The sequence below is a fragment of the Sabethes cyaneus genome, chromosome 3 (genome assembly GCF_943734655.1).
Source record: "Sabethes cyaneus chromosome 3, idSabCyanKW18_F2, whole genome shotgun sequence".
In the NCBI taxonomy this organism is placed as follows: domain Eukaryota; kingdom Metazoa; phylum Arthropoda; class Insecta; order Diptera; family Culicidae; genus Sabethes; species Sabethes cyaneus.
The window spans coordinates 183,208,300-183,230,651 of record NC_071355.1 but is presented as its reverse complement, the minus strand read 5'-3'; the positions used below and the strand labels follow the sequence as shown (position 1 = coordinate 183,230,651).

At 39.2% G+C, this 22,352-nt stretch overlaps 1 protein-coding gene across 2 annotated transcripts in view; it reads left to right on the top strand.

Annotated features, from left to right (window-relative positions):
• LOC128741489 (histone demethylase UTY) overlaps nt 1–22,352 on the top strand; it is a 157,933-nt gene that overhangs the window by 119,510 nt on the left and 16,071 nt on the right. For both annotated transcript variants that reach the window (XM_053837345.1, XM_053837347.1), the window contains one exon: nt 17,210–17,385. In XM_053837345.1, the coding sequence (XP_053693320.1) occupies nt 17,210–17,385 (176 nt within the window). The remainder of the gene's footprint in view (nt 1–17,209; nt 17,386–22,352) is intronic.

Sequence of the window (22,352 nt, the reverse complement as noted above, 5' to 3'; positions counted from 1 at the left end):
AAAACTAATTGTTACGAAAAGACCTTAAAACCTTAAATTCCCACATGCAACCGGATAGTGAAAGGAATTGCAATGTAAACGGAACATTTCCGGCTGGGGACAATTGTGTTGTGTGGGGACTTCTTATCACAATAACCGTGCCTTCTCCTGCTGGTGTTCGTACGGCACCGTTTTGTTTTTGTAGTTTTTTTTTGTAGTTCACTTTCTAATTGAACTACGGCATGAAACGGCAATTTGCTGGCGATATAATCAACAATCTTTCGCATGCCACGTAAAGTCAATGTCCTTGCGTTTGCTTCGCCACATTCGCATGTCTGGCACTTTTATGCGCCTTTCCGATTATGCACTTACAGAGTGCTTAAGACATTAATTCCGTGCTATATACTTTTACAAGCAATTTATCTGGATCGCACCCGTTTATGCAAGTTAGCGAATAGGTCAAGGTACAAGGCCTGACCGAGGTGTTAACGAAGCGGCAATTCCTTATAAATGGTACAAATTTGCGCGCACCTAATTAAATGATGGTCTTTGGTGGTCATAATTGAATTTCCGTTCTGTAGCGTGTAGCCAGCCGGTGAAGAAAGGGGTGAATTTTTAAACTATCGCAGTGAGTTGTTTTTCCTGGTTTAAAATGCATGCTCGTGCGTGCTGCAAATCTATGGTTCGGTGGGAAACCAACACCATCGTATAATTAAATAGAACTTACCACCCTCGACTTCGTGTGGCGTGGTGCGGCGCTAGCCGATGGCGTTCTGCTACCCGTGCAGCACAAGCGTGGCTGCCCTCCGGGAAGACCCGCATATTTTATTGATTGCATAATGAATGACAGACAGGATGGTGCCGGACAGGCCTTCTTCATTGCTGTTGCTGCTGCTGCTGTCTGCTACCACTACTAAAAACCAACAAGTGAGTGATGGCCACGGCGTAAAGCGAGATCCTGTGTGTTTACAATCGACGGGATTCACTTTCTGTGCACGCGTACGTGTGTGTCCTGTCCCGTTGATGTTTATTTATGGTCATTGCATCCGAAAGCGATCCGAGTGTGGTGCGTATCGTCGTGCAGATTTTTAGTAGCATAGCGACCGACCGACCAGTTCATTTGTGTGGGGAAGCATTATACGACATACACACGTGTGCATAGCGGAAGCTATGGTTGGTGGCAGCTAGCGGTTAGGAGTAGTCCCTCGTCCTGGTTCGTTCTAGCTAGAGCACTCTTATGTTCTTGTATTTTTTTTGTGCCGTGCTGCTCTGCTTGTCGTATTCGTGGGAAATTGCACGCCTGAAGGCACAGTTTTCCAGACGCTGTTGCAGACTGGAGTGGCATATTCATAAAACAATTCGCCATCAGCGCCACCCGTTCGGTCGTTCGATGCATGGAATATTGACAGAAATGCCACAAAGGTGTCGACTTTGATCGGGTTTTTGCACAAAAATTTTGCAATTGAGCCTTTGTACACATTCATCGGTGAAAAAATCAGTTTGTATTTTAAATGGAATGGAATTAAAGTATATTTATTTCTATTGATTTCTAAACAAATTGTTACAATTAGTGCCTAGCAGAATTGAACACACATGAGCGAAAGATAATAGGAATACCTTTGTTATAGTTAGCTTTTAAAATGTGTTTTGAAGAAGTTGTGCCAGTATTACACGACAGGTTGAACATGTCAGTTTGAACTATTCAATGCTGGAGAAATTATAGATGACTGTTGTATGCTCTCTAAAATTCTACAAAGCTGCGGAAAATTCATTAGTACCTAATTTTATCTACGGATATACAATATTATGTAAGAAATTTGTTCATCCTATACTAGATTTAGGTGAATTTTTTTCGACCATTAGTTGCTACAATTTTATTTGCTGCGCAATTAGAATTTCAATTAGAAACAGCTGGCCGACTGTTGTAATCCCTTCGCCTATTTACCAGTGGCTTTAGTTTTCGACTGTGTGTCTACACGCTCCGTTACCCTCATCTAGCCTTATTCCCGTCAGTTTTGAGTTGAATGACCCTCCCTCAGTGCCACCGCATTGTCGTCACCGTCGTCATCGCCACTCTTCCATCCAGATCTAGAAACAGTTGCCGCGTTGTTGCCGTCGTCATCATTGATGATCGTCGGTAGCAATCCCTTCCGTGTGCGTGCGTTAACACGTGTGATTTTTTTTCCCACAATCGTCACCCTCTCACTAAACTAGTGGGATTGCCTTCTGGCACGGTGACGGTGCTTTATTTGCTGTTTATCTCACGCTTTACGCATGCAGTATAAAAAGTCCTGTCATCTTCCCGGGCTAATCCCTTTTCGCGTCCATTTCCTGTACACTTCAAGCCGCTGCGCAAAGCCGGAAGTGCAAAGTTTGAACGGGAACAATTGGTCTATTACTCATGTTATTCTTTGATTTCTATTTCAAATGCCATATCACGTTTAAAAAGAGATTTCAGCCTCGAACCTTACACAACACTCAAATCGAAAATGTGGAATCGAAAACCGACGAAGAAACGAGCCGAAGAGAAATCGAAGAAAAAACTTCCTCGTTTTCAGTTTAGGTTTCTATTGAAATTCGACCGGATGTTGTAAAGAACTTGTTCCCTCAGTTAACAACCGCCGACTGTCAAAACATAATTCATTCGCATGCTCCTATTTGGTTCTCATTCTTAAAGTACATAAAAATACTGAAAGATTTGATTGCAATTGATGTTAAATTCGCCGATTTCAAATCACTTATTCCGTTCACCTGTCGAACTTAACTAATCCCACTGTTGTCGTTTCTTTTCTTATTCTTTCCAGGTAAGTTTACGCAACCGAGTGAGCCAACGCTTCCCACGTGTCTATGGAATACCTTTTAGCGCTAGGTAAGACGACGTGTAGGTACAGTGCATTGAAGAGCCCATCCCACGCACGCACGTTGGTTGAAGGAAATCGGCCGAAATGCTGCCGGCCGACGAGTAAAGCTGTGAACTTGATTTCCTCCACTCCATTAGTAGAATTCATTTTCTGTAGCAGCAAGCAAACAGCACGAGTCGACGATTGAATCTGACATTAATTTTAATTAGTCGGCATTGCGATCGAACATCTGATGTGTGAGGTGTGTGTGTGTGTTTAATTGATTAATCTCGAAGGCTTCGGATATTACATAGCTGTCTATGAGAACGTACGTGCGGCAACAGATGTTCTAGGCGCGACTTCGGAAATAAACGTGTAATGCCGACGAAACCAATAATGAGCTCGGATGTAATATGAAAAAGAGTGTGAAAGGCAATCATATATCAAGGTTAATTTACTGAGGAAATTCGTAAAAACCTCTTGCATATTCTAGACCCGGTCTTTAATTGGCTTTTTATTATTTACTTTCAACTAGTTAATTCCTGGTTAAACTGATTCAAATGGCCGGATCACTGAAATTTTTTACTCTCAAAGCGACAAGGAATTTGATTTTTTGACATTTATTAAGGTGGAGTTAATGAGACAAAAATGGCTTTCAAATTTAAAAAAAAAGCTGTAAAAATTGCATGGAAAAGTTTTTTTTGTATAGACATTATCACTGCGTCCAATATTTTGATCTATTGTGATATCGTCTAGGTGTTTTTCTGTATTCCACTCTTCGTTATTTTTACAGTATCGCTAGTGATCGAGTGAACTGCTTACTATCCGCGCTTTGGTGCCGGTATTCTCCACCCTTTTTCTACTCCAAATTTTTTATTGCTTGTCAACCAATCTTGCTCTTCAGAATCAGAAAGTGCAGAGACTAGGTATAATTTGCCCTTTTATAATAGGGTTTCATTATACACCTCGAGCCAGTACCATTCTTATGAACTTGCCCGGGCAAGAAGTTTCATTGTTGGTAAATGCAGAACTGTGTCAGTACGACGAAGTATGTGGGGTTTTCTACCCTGAAAACTGTATATACAAAATTCTAACGACGTCGCAAACAGATTTGTTATTAAATCGAAACAAATCTTCAAATATCGGGCTTCTAAAACCCAAAAAATGTCTTTGACAACGATTTTTCTCACGTAGTTTTCTATCGTACAAGATTGGTTTATCTAATTTTTGGATAGTGAGAAAGTGTCTGGTGCGAAGAATGATAAATTGGTTGAACTGGAAAATGTATATATGCCATATATGCCGGTATATATGCTAAAGCTATATTGGGTTGTTCATTGGCAGGTGGGGCTCGCATCTACGCTCTTTCTGTTGGTACCCGAATGTTTTACTGAATAAACTACTGCCGCACCCTTATATTAGGTGGTTTAATACCTAAGTTTATCTAAGTTTTTTTTGCAATTTAACCTCGTAACACCAAATTGTCATGTTGTCGATAAATCGGATTTTGGTGTTTTCTATTTTACTAGGTACTGGGTCTGGTTTCCGCACTGGAAACGGTCTTAAAAACCAAGGGTTACCAGACTTTGCTGAAGCCGTAATATATCATCTGTGTTTTTATCACTTAAGAAAGAAATTAAATTTCGTTTTAAAATTAAGAGGAAGCATCAATCAATCAAATTTTAATTTTAATGAAAGTTTAACCAACATTTGTGCTTCGTTTAAGGGTTTGTTTGTTAGTGTTGCTAAAAATGTAAATTAATTACGATGTATAAAAAAAGCGAAGCCACGGGTATAAACGTCCTTCACAACTTGACCCTTCTTTATCGACAGACTGCGCAGCCGGTTATTAGTGTACTGGAAAATTACAAGGCTAGCGCAAAGATCCTATTAACTCTGTAGCGGCACCGCGCAGTTGAGATTCAAACATACGACGACTAGCTTGTTAGGCTAGCGCCGTACCCTGGAGCTAACTAGGCGGGCAATGTGTACTGTCTTCCAATATACTAGAATTTCATTACCATTATTTCTTTACAAACTTATTATAAGTTTATAAGTTTATAAGTATTGCTCTTGATTAATTTTTTGGAGGAAATTAATACTTTTTTTATTCGAATCAGTTCATTGACTTTAGTTTCTCGTCTTTTTCGTCTCTATCGTCTTTTAATGTTGTCGTTATTTGTTGTTGTCTTTTTAATGTATGTTAGTCGTTTTTTGTTCTTTTGAACATCTGACCCTGATCTGATGAATTTGGTTGGTTGCTGTTGACATCTTTTTAGTCATCATTTGAAGGTTTTTGTCACATTTTGTCGTTTTTCGGTTTTTTTCGGTTTTTTCGTCTTCTCTTTGAATGCTTGCTATAACTTTTCCGTTATCTCTCTTTCGTCTTTTTGTCATCTTATTGTCTTTTGACGCTTTTCCACCGTCTTTTTGTCAACTCTCTGTCGTGTTTGGCATCTTTTCATAGTCTGAGTAAAAGAAGGTTTACTCCATAGAATTTGACTAACTTTTACAATAGCAGAATTACACATGTGAATGGAATAAAATTTCTTTTAATCATTGTTGAGATAGCCAAGTCGCTAAAAATAAGTTATGATTTTTTATTCATGGTCTTTCGCTATCTTTTCATCGTGTTTTTTGTCGTCTGTTCGTCATTTTTGACGTCAATTTTTAGCATTTTTATCGTTTTTTCGGCGGTTTTTGTCATTTGTATCGTCTTAATTTTGTCGTCTTGTCGTTTTTCCATGTTTTTTGTCGTCGTATCGTAGTTTTTAGTTGTCTTTTCGTCACAAAAGAAGATGTAATACACTGAACTTTCGCTTTATGTCCACAATTGAGGGGATGAAATAATCGTTCGTAAGAAGAAAGAGGGCGTTAATTCAAATTTCAACGGAAAAAGAGAGGATGTTAATTTAAATTTTGGACATAAAAAGAGAGGACGGTAATACAAATTTTATACGTAAAAGAGCGGACGTTAATTGGAATGTTGATCGTAAAATATTAACGAATTTTGGACGTCAAAATAGAAAAGTCGTATCGAATTTCCTGAAATTACCTCATGTTATTTGACGTGGACGGTAATTGACGTGGACGAGCACGTTAATTCATATTTTTGACCTAAAAAGAGAGCACGTAATTCAAATTTCGGACGTAACTAGAGAGGACATTAATTCAAATTTCGATCGTAAATTGAGAGGTCATTAATTCAAATTTGGACTTAAAAAGAGTGCACGTAATTCAGTCGGACGTTGAAAGAGAGAACTTTAATTCAAACGGGGAGGACGTATAAAGACGTATAACATGATTGTGAGGAACGTGCTGCTCGAGCCAAAGATGCTGATACGTATAAAGAGAGCACATAATTCAAATTTCAGACGTAAAAAAGAGGATATTAATTCAAAGTTCGAACGTAAATAGAGAGGACGTTAATACAAATTTCGGACGTAAAAAGAGAGGACGGTAATTCAAATTTTGAACAGAAAAGGAGAGGACTTAAACTCAAATTTCAGACGTAAAAAGAGAGCACGTAATTTAAATGTCGGACGTTAAAGGAGAGGACATGAATTTAAACTTCGGACGTAAATAGAGAGGATGTAAAAAGATAGCACGTAATTCGAATTTCAGACGTAAAAAAAGAGAACATTAATTCAAAGTTCGAACGTAAATAGAGAGGACGTCATTCAAATTTTGGCCGTCAAAAGAGAGGACGTAATTCAAATTTTGGACGTAAATAGAGAGCACGTTATCCAAACTTTGGACGTAAACAGAAAACATTAATTTAAACTTCGGACGGAAAAAGAGAGGACATTAATTCAAAGTTCGGACGCCAATAGAGAGGACGTTAATACAAATTTCGGACGTAAAAAGAGAGGACGGTAATTCAAATTTTGGACAGAAAAGGAGAGGACTTGAACTCAAATTTCAGACGTAAAAAGAGAGCACGTAATTCAAATGTCGGACGTTAAAGGAGAAGACATTAATTCAAACTTCGGACGTAAAAAGAGAGGACATTAATTTAACGTTTGGACATAAATAGAGAGGACGTCATTCAAATATTGGCCGTCAAAAGAGAGGACGTAATTCAAATTTTGGACATAAAATTTAATTTCATGTCCGATTTTAAATCCAATTTCATCTTCGTTTTCAAGTCCAACGTCAAATTTTAAGTCTGATTAATTACGAGATTCAACACCGATTTCAAATCTAATATCACTTGCAATATTTAGTTCAATTTAAGTACAATTTCAGGTCGAATTTCACGTTCCATTGTAAGTCCTATTTCAATTCTAATTTAGTTCCAATGTCAACTCCAATTCAATCTGTAACTTATGTCTAATTTTCAGTTCAATTTCAGATAAAACCTAAGTTCCTTCAAGTTAAAGTTCGAATTCAAATAAAGATTTATGTTCTAATCTAATGTCAAATGCAATTTCAAGTTTGCTGGTGGGCCTATGATGGCACATGTTTTCCGCCTTTTCTATAAAATTTAAGTTAAACAGTTTAAGTAACCGGACTTGAAAGATCGAAACTTTTAACCTATTCGGCCGGTATTGTTGCAGTAAGTAAAATAATTACGCTATTCTATGTTTACTTGATTTTTTTATACTTGATTTTGTTAGATCGGTGCCCCACCTTATGTTTAGGTCTGGACACGCCAGTGCTTCAAACTATCAGGAAATAAACTACAGCATTATGATTGGATTTCCGTTTCGATGTCTTTTGAATCTTGCCCGGCTAAACCAAGAACTTCATACCGAACTGGTCCACCTTCGTCTTCCCTACCTCCTACTATAATGCGGCGGTGACGTATAACTCCTGTCCCGGTAACTACTTTATCGTACCGTAAATCCCGTGGTCCATCACGACGTATTTCGGTTTCGTCAACTACTCTTGGTACAGTTTCTTGGTGCGAAATTTTCCCATTATGTTTGATTTGTCGTTCCGGTTCGGCACCTTGTGGACCTTGAAGACGTACCGTGAGGCCAGCGCGTTTACTTGTTCTCGGACAAATTGGATGGCAACATCCACCTCCTTTGCCGCATCGTGAATTGAGAATTACGGCCCACGCTTGAACAGACTTCCTGGCATTCTCCAGGTCAGTTGTGTTCGGTGACGTTACCATCCGGGATAGCATCCAATGATGATTTCCTACATGTCCTACGCAGTCGAATTTACCACGACGGGGCACCTGTCAACTTAAACGTTTTAGTTTTATGACCAATTTTGGTCAGCAAAACCGTAATAAGAATTTAATAAAGCCAACATGACTTCTTAGGTAAATCTAATATCGCCTACAATTTATCAGAAAACTATGTTTTCGAAAGAAACATTTTTTTATGACGGTAGTCTTTCCAAAAATAGGAGAGAAGGGTAGAAGAAAGTAATGAAATCAAAGATGTTTTATAGTGTCCATAGAGTGGGACAAGACGTGACAGGGATAGAGTGGAAAATTAATTGAGTAAGGGTCATTGGAACCAAAGCAACACTTACTAGAGTCGTAGTTTGCTATCTTTTACCAAACTAAGCGATCCGTGGGTTGAAGTAGGTGATAATGGGTTCCAATTTTAACCGGATTCGAATCCAACTTTTTCCTTAGGCCCCACGATTCGCATGTTTTGCGTAACCCTTGAACCATTGAAGTAATAATTCCTACAATAATACGTTTATTTTGAAACTGCAAGTCAAATTCTTATGACAATTTTGTTACTATGATCAAACAAATCAGTTGAGCGGTTTCGACTGAAATAAAGTTCTAATATAACAATGGTAAACGTATATTGCTTCATACATTGCAACCCCAATAAAATAAATCAAGCCGCTTTCATTGTTTCGCAATAACCCCATTACGTCAGGTCGAAGCAGCGCTCAAGGTTTGTTTCGTTTTTCAACGAGAACCAATTAAAATCCATCACTTTCTCTCGCCGTGTATCGGAACTCGAACCATGTGGTCAATGCAAATGTGAACGCGTAGAGCTGCGCAACAAGCTAGCGTAAATAGCATTGGAAAATGAATAAAGAAAAAAAACGCAGGAACACTCTCACTAATACGGGATGTACCCGTCACAGACGGGATAAAACCCTTGCCAGCTACGTTCCCTTGTGCTTTTCACGAGGCCATGTGCATGACGGCAGACACGCAGGCAATCGGGCTGTAGGATGCAATACGGGGATACCTGCCACTTGTTATGGCAATGACTTTCGATTTCGAAAAACTTTTTTCTGGTTGTGTTATTTTCCGTTTCTCAAAATGATCAATTTTAGCCGATGGAAAAGAAAAACTATAAATTTGTTTAAGCAGAGCTGGAGGTGCATAAAATTAAACGACACCAGGGAAACGTTCCCAAACTCAATCGTTTTACTAAATGTTTCATCATGGAAACTAACTGCAATCAGTCGCTTGTTACAAATAGTGCAACCAGCCACCGATGAAGAGGAAATTATTTCACAATTCAATTTTAGCTTAATCTTCCGTAGGGCAGGTCTCTGAATCGGCAAACCGCAGTCACAGCGGAAGCCTTCGGCGAGAAGCCCTGCCAAGCCTCCGATTTAAATTCATATGGTGCTCTAGATGCGATCCCCGATTGAAAGCCCTGAGCACACTAATACTAGTGGAGCTTATCGCTACATAAAAGTAATAGAGAAGTAAAAGGTATGTGCGAGATTCCCCAAATGTTGAATGGAGAAAACATAATTGGCGTGTTCATGTGGGTTGAAGGTGAGGTAATCAACGTCAGGCAGCAAGAGCTGCCCTACCATCCGAACCTTTCTGCAGAAAAAAACGAAACGATGCCACATAGTCCAGGCTTTCTGAAACCGTAGTGTCAACAGGGGTGAGCTGGAGCTTGATACTCTCTTCCGGAATAGTTCAGCGCCCCCAACGAAATAAATGGCATACCATAGGCGCACGCAAACATGTATGGAATTCGGTTACTTCGGTATGATCTCTAGCCGGTTTTGTATTGGTAACATTTTTCTACGCCTCCAGTACCAGCAGGTTTCGCCGCACCAACATGCGATACATACTTTCCATAGAGCCCATAGAGTATTCAGGACAGTATCGATTTTCCTGGATTATATCCTGTAGCTGCGGCTGGTTTTGATCTGAGTTCGCTGAATTTCACTGATACAGAGAAAACTCTAGGATACGGCGAAAGCGAGAGTGCGAAACGAATTGCCTGCCATCAGTATTCTGCCACCCACCTCCCACCAGAAGGAGGATGGAAAAGCTTGCTGGGACACTTTGTCGTTGAGTTTTCACTGCCAACTTCCTACCTATACAGGCAGTTTTGACTAGGTGGTCATTCACTTTAGCCTCCATACCATTTGATTGTTGTTGTAGACCGAACAAGAGCGGTCTTACTATGCAAAGTATCGACTGGCAAGCGTGATTTTCCTTGCAAAATGAAACGATTTTTATTTGTTCAACAAATGACAATTGCATTTTCGAACAGACAGAGCTACAATAAGCTTTATTACTCACAGGTATACACAGGCAGATGTACATCATCGTCTATGAAGTCATCGGATTTGCACACCAGTATGTCAGGGTCATCCATTCAACGATCACGGCTGCCTGCCTGCCGCAACCCTCAAACTGCAATCCACTTGCACTCCATGTCAGATACCGGTAGTCCCTGGAGGTACACTTTTCAGATCGTTTTCCATGACTGTAATTGCACAATCAGTCGCGCTGGATGGAAACTGGTTGTAATCTCTCTTTAAACTATGACGTTTGCTAGCAAACTAGCAGTGCCAGTTCGCCAGTTGAAGTCTATGAAAAATGATAATTTATTCAAAGGCTGGCTGGACGTAATCAGCACGACAGCAACCTTGAAAGTGCAAGCGACGTGTGTGCAAGTTAACGGAATGTACATACATGCATTTTTTTTCTGCCTGCTGTTTAAAGTGAAGGCAAGAAAAACAAAATTAAGAAATGAAAAATGAGAAGTTATGTAACATACTAGACTTTAACAAGATTTTCCAACTCCAGTGAAATTTTGTACAAATTGTGATTTACCCAAGAAATTTTGTCTAGACAGATTTCAAAACGACCTTGTTAAAAAATATTCTTAATCAAAATTAAGATAAATTAGTTGCACAGAAAAAAATAATTCCAGCCACTCTGCAGTTGTTTTGCACGCTGTCAATTCTTCATAAAAGTTTTGATTGATTGGGGAAAACACAGAATTATTTCATTGGAATTTTGTTTTTTTTGCGCTGTATTGGCTGTACATGGGTCAAAACCGCGAAGAAAGTTTTCCTATTTAATGTTTTATTTCAAAAATCTGTGTAATGTAGTCTTACGTCATTCATGCGGTCGTGTCTGTAACACGACTCTTCTAACTTTTTTCGATTACTCAAAAGTTGTGCAAGATTTTGACCTTATCCTAATTGGATTTTCCGTTTTAGATCAAACCAAAGTATAGATTATACTAATACTGTTTTTAATACAGAAGGGAAATGTAGGGCGCTTTATTTCTACATCCTTGCGTTGGCAAAAGGAAATGCTTATCATCTTAGGGACTATAAGCGTCATGACCTCTACCTGACTATTACTTTCAGGTATAGTGATCCAAACTGTTGCGTTTAATGGTATAAATTAGCCACGTTTGATTTGTTGTTTTTACATAGTAATTTTATGAAACTCGCCAAAAATATAGTGCTCTTTCGCGGTAACCGGTTTTCCTAATTTAAATTATTAAAGTTATTTTCCGTTATTAGTGGTGAAACGTTCAAGTTCTGAGTTTTTTGTACGGTTATTAGCATCACTTGCTTTCGTGCCTCGTTTATTGCAAAAGTTCAACAATATTTTCCTGAGGCCGTAGCAATCCTACAATAATTAAATTGGGCTAGCGGTTTGAAATAGTAGTTTGAGTATACGTGCTTGAACTTTCTCTGATATGTTTAAGAATACGTTGAGAGTACATAAAATTCGAGACAATTTCGCGAATATAGGGATTATTTCTAATTCCCGTCGTGGTAAGTAAAGCCATTCCAATTTTCATCAATTGTTGGATGGATTTAATGAATACTCAAAAGTGCTTGTGCTGATTTGACTAAAACACACTTACCTTCCGATCCGTGAAATCACTGAAAAGCGATTATTAAAGCATATTTTTATTATTGAAATAACGCAACTGACTTTATTTCTTAAATTCGTCGTACCATCAAAAATTTTCATCGTCCGAATTAAAAATCACAACAATGTTTACGAAGCTAACGCGCATGTATTTGTGTAGGACGGCATGACAAATGTTATTCTGCAAAATTTCTGTAGGTCAGGCAAGTTTTCCTGGCTGTAGAATAACGACAATGCCTTGCGTGAGTTATTTTCATTTATGAATGACGGAAATTAAAACGATTAGTCGACATTTTCTTCTTCGTCGCACGAAAAAACGTAGGAAATTTGCCTGGTAGGACTTCTTCAATGATAAAAAGCATTTAAATAGATCTCAGCTCACTTTGATTGATCGCGTATGATAGACAACATACTAAAATATTAGGGAATAACTAGTTTTGCATTGTGTGTCATAAAAATACAACAAATTATGGATATGTTGTTATGTGTGTTGGATAGGACGGGAATAGGCAATTACGACGAAGCAGCAAAATACCCTAGTTTCATAATCGCGCACGTTACTTTGAGCGACTCATCCTTTCTCCAAATGAATCCAAGGCACGTCAATTTTTTATCTTTTAGTGATAAAACATTTATGATCACTTTTTTGTGAGATATGGCAAGAAAACTAGGGTTTCCTAATTCAAAACTTCGTATCTCATGAACCAAACAGTACACTACGAGCAAACTATTTCTTGTGAAAATGTAAGTAAGTTTTCTATGGTTATTTACAGATGGATTACCAATGGGTCTGAGGGTAGTTCGTATCTTGCTGCTTCTACAGAAAAAGCGGAAACAAAAACTGGACAAAGAGGACAAATGGGATAGAAAAAGAGAGAGTAGAAAAACTGGCGTGGAAAAAAATTAAGAGAGTGGGAGGAAGAATGAAACGCGAAAAGAGTAAAAAGTCGAAAAAAAGAAAATGGAAGAAAGAACCGAAAATGAAGCAAAGAAGAGGAGACTGGGTAGTAAGAGAAGGAGAACGGAAGAGAAAAGAAGGAAAAACGATAAACAATATTAGCACAAATTTGACAAAAAAACGTAACAAGAAAGTAAAAAAATGGGATAAAAAGGAGGAAAGGAAAAGGAGAAAACACGGGAGAAGGAAAATTGAGGAACTAGAACAGAAAAAAGGAAAATGAAGAAGCAAAATGAAAATGGAATACAAATGGGTGAAAACGATAAACAAAACATGACAGAAATGCAGGAAAAGTGGGACATAATAAGAGGAAGAGGAAAGATGAAAAGAGGAAAAAAATAGAAAAAGAGTTAATGCGACAGAAAACAAAAATTCAGATTGGACTAGAGGAAAAGCGGACCTTAAAATAAAGCAAAACAGACGAAAAAGGAAGAAAAATGAAACAGAAAAGAGAAAAACACGAGAAAGATCAGGACTGAAAAGGGATGGAAAGAAGAGTAAGAGAATACAGCGGGTAAAAAAAGAAAACAACAGACAAAAGGAAAGAAACGAATTGAATAAAAGGAAGACGGAACAGAAAAAGCCAAAAAAGTGATAGAAAAGGTGGGAAAACGAGGAAGAAAAAGCGAAGAAACAAGACAAGAAAGGCCAAAGGAATGAAAAACAATGAATAAGAATAACGAGGAAAACCAAAAAGCAAAGCGAGAAAAGTGAACTAAAAACAAAAAAATAAAGAAATGTGGGGCATCTAAAAGAGGGAAATGCGGAACTGCCGAAGACGAAAAACGGGAAAAAGAAAGAGGAAACACGGAAAACGGAAAAGAAAATTTAAAAAATGAGTTAAAAATAAGAGAAAAAACAGAACTGAAAATAAAAGAAAATGGAACAAAAGTTAGAGCGAAAATCGAAAACCGAAAAGAATAAAAGCCGCAACAAACAATGAAAAAACGTGACTGTAAAAGAGACATAAAGGAACAGGAAAGCTGTAAAACATGTGAGAGAGGAAGACGAAATATGTCAATCATAATTGGTCGGTGTTAAGTCAGACCGAACTAAGTGACAAAAATCTAATCAAAGTTTGCTACACTGTGTTGTTCAAAGCTTTCAGCTGTTCGAAATCATTTCATATCTCTAGCTATTTGTAACATTTATGTAATCTGATTAGAGTAAAATGTAGTTTAGGAAGTTCTTGATCGTTTGCTGTATTAACCCATTTGTTTAAATTTTGCGACTTGGTCCGGTTTGACTTAACACCGACCAATTGCAATTAAAAATCTATCTAAATCTAAAAATCTATCTATGTCCAAATTCTAGTCCAATTTATTATCCAATTTCAAGTTCAATTTCAGTCCAATTGCATGTCCGATTTTATGCCGGGTATGAAACGGGGAAGGCAAATGAGGAAGCGTCCAACATAGCTCCAGCCATTCCATGCCCCTACCTAGCGCCTCCACGTGGCCTTACCCGGTAATGCTCTATTGAGTAGTCAAGCTAGGAGGTGCGATGAGTTCAAATAATGCTCATGAATACCAGAAGAAAAAATTAAATTAATAAAGGAAGCACTCATGTAAACTCAAATGATGCAGCTCTATTCCATTCGAAGGACTGCTGGTGACATTCTTCTATTTTTGTCCATATATCTTCATATAATGTATATTCATATAACACATATTTTATTATCCCATATACCATCATTATCGTAAAGGGGAAGGAGCATCAGGGTATCGAATGAATCGAAGGGATGTGGTAACCAGCTCAAGTCATAAGGTCGGAGAGGATTTTGACGCGCCCTTCTTGCACACAAATCATCACGCAACCCTACTAGCACGGTTGTTACAAATTAGTTGTGGTAACCGAATTATGACTAATTTCAGTCGTAATCCGGTTGCCTCAACTAAATTGACCTACAGTGTGCTACTTGGGAAGATAAGTTTGCACGGCTAAGTTATGTATCTAGAAATCGGAAGTCTATGCTGGAAGGAGTGTCTTATATTCCCGTGGAATCATATAAGCGACATTGCTTATAGATCCACCCAACCCCTTTTGGTCCTTCACGAACAGCATTGACATGAAAGTTGCTAGGGATGGGAAACCCTTGAAGTGATGGTGGTTACCCCCATACATACATACATACAATTGCATGTCCGATTTTATGCCTAATTCCGGTCTAATTATTTTCAATTTTAGATCTAATCTCTCTAAGACTATCCAAGATCTAAGACTAATTTCATTGAATTTCAAATTCTGGTTAAAGTTCGATTTCATGTCTAATTGTAAATAAAACTTTCGGTCAAAATAACTCCAAATTTAAGTCCAATTTCAAGTCCAATTTTCGGTTCAATTCGAAATTAAGGTAAGGAGAGTAAGTCGGCTCAACTCAGTCACTGTCGAGTCGAGCGAAATACCCACATTTTGCAAGTCGACTATTTTTTCTTTGCTGAGCGGTCGACTCAGTCGAGTTACTCGACGGAATCAGGTCAAGATCGACTTCTATAGTACCAAAATAGACCAGTGCTGCAATGTGACAATCGACATAACGTATACGATTGGGCTGATACTCTACTATCTTTCTTATAGTAGCACATTTCGGTCTTCGACTTGCTTTAATGATAACCAACTAAGACTTATCATCAGTCAAGCAAGCAGACACATTTGCGGAAAGTCGGCATCGGACACACTGTGGTGATAGGCAAGACTTATATTAATAAAGTATTGAATTTCTTGATTAAATTTACTTTTCAGTTCATGTAATAATCAACCGTGATTCATAACAATGTGCTGTTTTATTTTTTAAACGAACCGTATAATACCACTAATTAGGGGATAGAAAAATATGTATAGTCCAAACGACTAGATAAAATATATTTAAAATAGATCGACCTTGAAGTTTGGGGTGAAGCACACTGGTTTTGTACAGCCGTCCTTCTCCTTACAGCTATTTGTCACATGCTACAAAAAGTCTACACATAGATATTTCATTGTTTTCCTCTATCTAAAATTGTTTAAAAAGGGCTTGTTGCTGCTTAATGAAGTTTGGAAGGCTACTGATTCATAATCGGGCAACGTAATTAAACTCTCGAAGGAACCAGTTTCAAAGCTAGTAGCATCTGTTACGATTTGGGTCTAAAAAATTTACGGGAGCACAACACCCCACACACCGGTTTCACCGGTTATTGCTCTAATTTATCATCCACGAACAATTCATTGCACGAGTGTCGAACAACCGTATTGAAAGCGATAGGAACAGGAACTCCGAGACAAACGACGTAGAGCATGCAAGCAAGCAGCAGGTGGAAATTGTTTTGCATTTCCACTTTGATCCTGTGCATTGTTCCCGGGTACGGGAGGGATTTAAAAAGGGACTAATCGTCCGCATGCTCTTTCCCGAACGGCGTTGAACTGGCGGCGGAGGCGCACAAGTGACGTTTATCTTGAAATATCTTCAAGTGCAGCGGCGGCTGTCGGCTGGCGAGGAAGGGTGCAATGCCGCGTCTGTCTACAATTGCACGATTCGACCCGACAGATGGTCTGCTCGGTGTGGTACGAACCACCAGTAGGTTTTAGGGATTACGGCAAAGAGCACAGCAGAAAGGTTTCTTCTCTGCAGGGGGGTTTAGCATGAAAATAAAAAAATGAAGCATGCCAATTGTGAACATCCCTCTCAATTGATATTCCACCCTGAAGGAGCATTGAAATTAAAATAATTTTGAAGATTCTTTACTCCGATACATGTAGAGCCATTTGCAATGAAATCCATTACGACTTGCTGTAATTTGTTTGCTGAACGTGTGACAATTTCGCACCTTCTTCTTGTCGCTAAATCCTGCAGTAGCAGTCTTTCCCAGTAATTGTCATTACGCCCCAATAAGTGATAAGTGATTCAGTTTGGGTTTATCCACCTCTTTGTTTACACAAGAGAAACGAGGTTCGCCAGTGTACATGTGTACATAATTAGTTGGGATTTTATTTTTCAATTTTTGTTTCAATGAGCACCCTGACCCCAAACCCGAAACTCCCTACGCTTGCTGACGAAGACATGCAGCTGACGTAAACCTCGTGCTCATCGGATCCGCCTGCAATTCGCTGCTTTGTCGTACCGGTCCGGTCCTAAGGAAGGTAGGAAGTAGTTGGATTCGAAAGCTAAAGAAAGAAGCCTGTAGCCGGGTGCAGCCTGTCAGCTGAATTCGTGGGTCAAACGCCGCTCGCATTGGCCGGTACTTTCTACTCCTGTCTGACTCATTTGTTGTAAACCCAATTTACACGATCTTTTGCAGTGCCCCGATGATAGTACGTTGTAGTACGCGCGTTGTTTCAACCGGTTTCTCTGTTCTTTCTCTGTTTCTTTCTTTCCAGGTCGATAAAATCATTCCAACAATTGCTGTACGTCTGTCCGGACTTTACGCGTGCCAATGAGGTTCACCTGCGTCTTGGGCTTATGCTCAAAGTGAATGGAGACTACGAACGTTCGCTGAAGCACCTGCAGCTCGCCTATTCGGACTCGTCGCCGTGTACGTTCGGCAAGCTTGAAAGTGAGTATGCGGGTTGTGGCTAACTGCTTTTTGGGAGAATTTTTATGATATCGCAGTGTTTAAAATGTTTTAGAAAAAATAACCCGAACAAACAAAGTTTTAATCCTAATGATCGGATGACTTTGGATGATCGGTTAACTGTTAACTTGATCAATGAGTAAAATAAACTGTTTTTTGACTGTATTCGGGTACGTTTTAGTTCCGAGTTTTAAAAAAATTTTGGTTGATTTTTGTGGATCTGTTATATAGCCCAGTAAACCATTTGGTTTGTATATCTCGATTGCAACTGAGAAATACGACATCATATCTGAACGAAAAAGTTATATTTCAGGCCAGATAAGAGCATATATGTACCAAAGTGGAGGCAATATACGTGCGAAAATTTTGACGATTATTTTTAATTCTATCTTGCATTTTATACAGCGGTTTTTATAACACGCAACTTAATACTCCTGAATATATGATTGAGATATAACTAAATATTGCAATCATCTATACTGCTTTATAATTCACAGTCATGAGTTGTATATGAGTACACACACGACTGTAAAACAACTTATTGTTCACTTTGTTTTAACATACTCTAATCATTATGCAATTCAAATGTTAAATTGACATGAAAACGATTTAATGTGAACTTTCTATTACGATCTTGTGTTATCTGGGAGGACTCTATAATCGGACGGATTTCGCATCATTTCGTCTATGTAATTAGTGACACAATCTCTAAGTTCAACTCAATTTTGTGGGGCTTTGAAAAATGGAACGAAATGAAATATTTTGACTCTGGTGCCGTTAGAAACATCAGTTTGCACAATAAGGTTCACATATGAAGACCACAAAAGCACTTTCGAACAACCGTTGTAATTGAATTTTCTCGCTGAGCTAGATTTCTGTTAATACGACCAAATTGTAGCACGATTCGGTCGCATTAGTAGGTAACCATTAACTTAAGTACGAAGTCCACGCACATTTTGATAATCTGATTATTTGAAAACGAATTGAAGAAGTTTGTAGCGCATGTCGGGCATGAAGTTAGAAACTAAAAACTGATTTCATTCAGGTTCGGTTGTCTTTCAGATGGTTTATACGTTTCGATTGAATGTAAAGCTCCCTCTTTAATATGCTTCCTCTTTACCATTTGGGTAAAGTAAGCGTTGCTGCAGTGACCTGACCCTCTCTTACCTGATTTCCCGCTCTTTCCGCGTTACGTCATGTCTCACCCTGGAGACACTATCAACACCTTACCTTTATTTCACTTTTTTATAACTAGAGTCTTTATAATAGGCGAAATAAATCGTAGAAGAGAGTAAGGAAACTAAAAGTGTGAATAGTATCCCTAGGGTAGGACAAAACGTGAAAGTGAATAATTGGGAAATGAAAGTAGAGTGATTTGGAGCATTTTTTTCCCGTGTTGGGGACCGCGACCATTATTTTGATCTATTGTAGCATACTTAGCTTATTAGCAGACCGTTCATGTTTAACACGCTCTGGGTTTTGAGGTATTAGAGCCTGAGCTAGAGTTTTTTAACGACGCAGTTGCGTACACAAAATTCGCCATCGATGCTGAGCCAAAGACCAAATCACCAAAACGTTTGGATGTTTTGTTTCTCAGGTGCAGTGCATACATGAGCCGCTAAGAACTGTGTCGTTCCAAGTGGTGCATGCAAGTAGTTTGTAGGTTCGTACTCCGTTTTGCCAAGAGTGCTGCATTTTAGAACTCTTAGAGTGTATATCCCATTATTAGGCTTTCATGATTTGGCGCTATTGCGTCCTAGCTCCTTACATCTCCATGGTATTCAAATTCAATTCGTCTCGTGTTGCCTGGACGCTCAGAGACTTCTCGCCATAATTTTTGTAAAATCATTTGTTTATTTCACTATTCATTTGACTGAAGTCTACATGAAAATTAGCTATTATATTATATCGGGCGAACTTCTCATCTTCTGCACAAACTAAATCGCTGGCTTACCGAAATTAAGTAACTCATCTTCGCGTATTATGTCTCACTTAATATTAGCAGTTATCGTTTACTTCAATCAACAAACATATCAAGTACCGCTTGCATGCAGCGAGAATTATCAAGTTTATTAACAGCCAGAAACGATGTCTGATCATCGGCCTAGTCTGAAACCGATGTCTAACAGCAAAATGACGTCTTTGAAAAACCGTTCTATATTACTAACTTGCGGAACATTCGGAACATTGGTTAATTGTGAAGTACCTAATTACGTAAGTATGAGCTCAGTCATTGCATTAATTGTTAGGATGAAGCCGGTACAACTTACTCAATGATACATTTTGCCATTTTCGGCTATTTGCTTATAAAAAGAGATGTTTTACTAGCACAGACATCAGTTTGATTATAAAGCAAAGCAAAGGCTAGGTGCTACATTCCGTTATCGAAACTTTACCTTCTGTTTTTATACGACAGACTTCGCAGCCAGCTGTTAGAGTGCAGGACAATTGCAGGGCCAGTTGCTACGATCCTATTGACTCTAACAGCCTCTCCCAGCTGGGATTCGAACATACGACTGGCTTATTAGGCCAGCATCGTACCTCGAGGCCAACTGGGAGGGTTTGGGAGGTAGTTTGATTATTGTCAGTGCAATTACAATTGCAGAGAAACGCGCGTTTGTCAAAGAGCAAATAGATTGTCCTTGCTTTAAAAAATCACCCGAATTTATTTCCTTCACGATTTTTTCAACTGTCCAAACACAGACCATACTATTGTACACTATTTGAAAATTTTTTTGTTGCTATCAGGGTTGGTAATAGGTTTTCTTTTTTGCGGAAAAATAGCAATCTAGCGAAAATCTGACACATTACCAAATATCTAGAACATTTGAAATATTGTCTGTTTGTTTGCCAATCTTGATTGCCACTTACATTTTATTTTCAACTTTTGGATTTATTTATTTATTCATTTATTGTATAAATCTTCATCTGAAATATTATATCTTAATGGAAGAAACGAACGCACGGAATCACGATACTTGCTCGGCCCTAGGCAACTCATCTCCAATTCGCACACGCACACACGCAAGTCGGCTTCAACCTGGTCGCGACATCTAGCACGTTGAGCCCCTCTATTCCTGGTACCGGTGGGGTTCTTGAAGAGAACGAATTTCACCGTACAGTTGTCCGGCATCCTTGTGACGTGGCCGGCCCACCGTAGTCTCCCAAATTTCACCAGGTGCACGATGGGAATCTCCCCAAGCAGTGCCTGTAGCTCGTGATTCATACACCTCCGCCACTCGCCACTTTCCGTTTGTACTCCGCCAAAAATAATCCGCAACACCTTTCATTCAAATACGGCAAGTGCACGTATGTCTTCCGTAAGCAAAGTTACTGTCTCAAGTCCGTAGAGGACTATCAGTCTGATTAGTGTTTTGTACATCGCCAGCTTTGTGCGGCGGCGTATGCTCCTTGATCGAAGCGACTTGCGGAGGGAAAAGTAGGCTCAATTTCCAGCTTGAATGCGTCGTTAGATCTCTTTACTCGTATTATTGTCGGCGGTGACCAAAGATCCCAAGTATACAAACTCATCGCCCACTTTCAGTTCATAGCCGTCACTAGTCACTGTCCGTGGCAGGCAAACGTTGCTTTCTCTACAACCTCTTCCTACCATATATTTGGTTTTCAGTGCATTGATTTCTAACCCTATACTCCGAGCCTCCGCTTTTAGTTTGGCGTAGATTGCCTTCTCTGTCCCAAGGTCTCTAGTAATGATGTTGAGGTCGGCTGCGAAGGCTAGGAGTTGGCTACTCTTGCTGAAGATCATTCCTCTCGTTTTCAAGGCCCGTTCGCCGGATCACACCTTCAATAGCTTCAATACCTATTGAATAACATACAGGACAGAGGCGCAACCCTCTGTGCACGAAGGAACTCGAGAATGTCCCCGTAACGCGCACGTAGCATATCATTCGCTCCAGAATAGCTTTAATCAGCCGCGTCAATTTGTCCGGAAAACCGCACTCGTGCATTATCTGCCATAGCTGCGTTCAACTGTATCGTATGCTGCTCTGAAATCAACGAAAATATGATGCGGCACGTTGTACTCTCGACATTTCTGGAGGATTGGTCGGAGAGCAAAAATTTAATCCGTAGTAGCAGATCCCCATAAAGCCCGCCTGATACTGCCTACGAATTCTCTTGCTATCGAGGATAGACGACGCAAGAAAATCTGGGAGAGCACCTTGTAGGCGGCGTTGACCAACGTGATGCCGCAATAATTACAGCAATCTAGCCGGTCGCCCTTTTTGTAGTTGGGACAGACTACACTTTCCATCCACTCGTCCGGTAGTTTCTCCTCCTCCCAAATCCTAGAAGCTATCCATTGAAATGCCGTTGTTAGCGGTTCTTGGTAATCTTTGTAGAGTTCTGTCGGGAGTTGGTCCAATAGTCGGAATCACGATACTTCTTATAAAAACATGTAATGTAACATTCAAATCAAAAAGGTAGTACGCAAGATTGAATGTATTGGCAACGGCACGGATTGACTCAGTTTATCCGTATTGTCGACAATAAGCTGCGAAGTGTAAAAAGTTGCATTGAATCATAACTTGCTCTAAGCTAATCTAATTTAATCTCATACTAACGCAGCCAATTCTTGAAAGTATCCTGGAAAATGACGATTACTTGAATCAATAATTTTTCTCGTCAACGGCCAGACTAACTGCGCAGCATGTAACGCAGAGAGAGTTCTAAGGTATCAAGTGAAACCAGAAATAATACCTAATTCCATTCAACTCGTTGAAATAAAAGGAAAGGGAGAAAGCGTGGCCTCCCGTACCAGACGCCTCCCATATAGATAATAATTTGTTTACAGTCGTTAGGAGTATCTTTGCTAATAAAGATTAAGTGATACTCCGGACCCTCGAGGGTGAGCTAATGGCATTTAGACCCGAAATCAGGCTGTAATTGGCCAAGGATATAGCGCCTTATTGCACTCTCTGAAAATAACT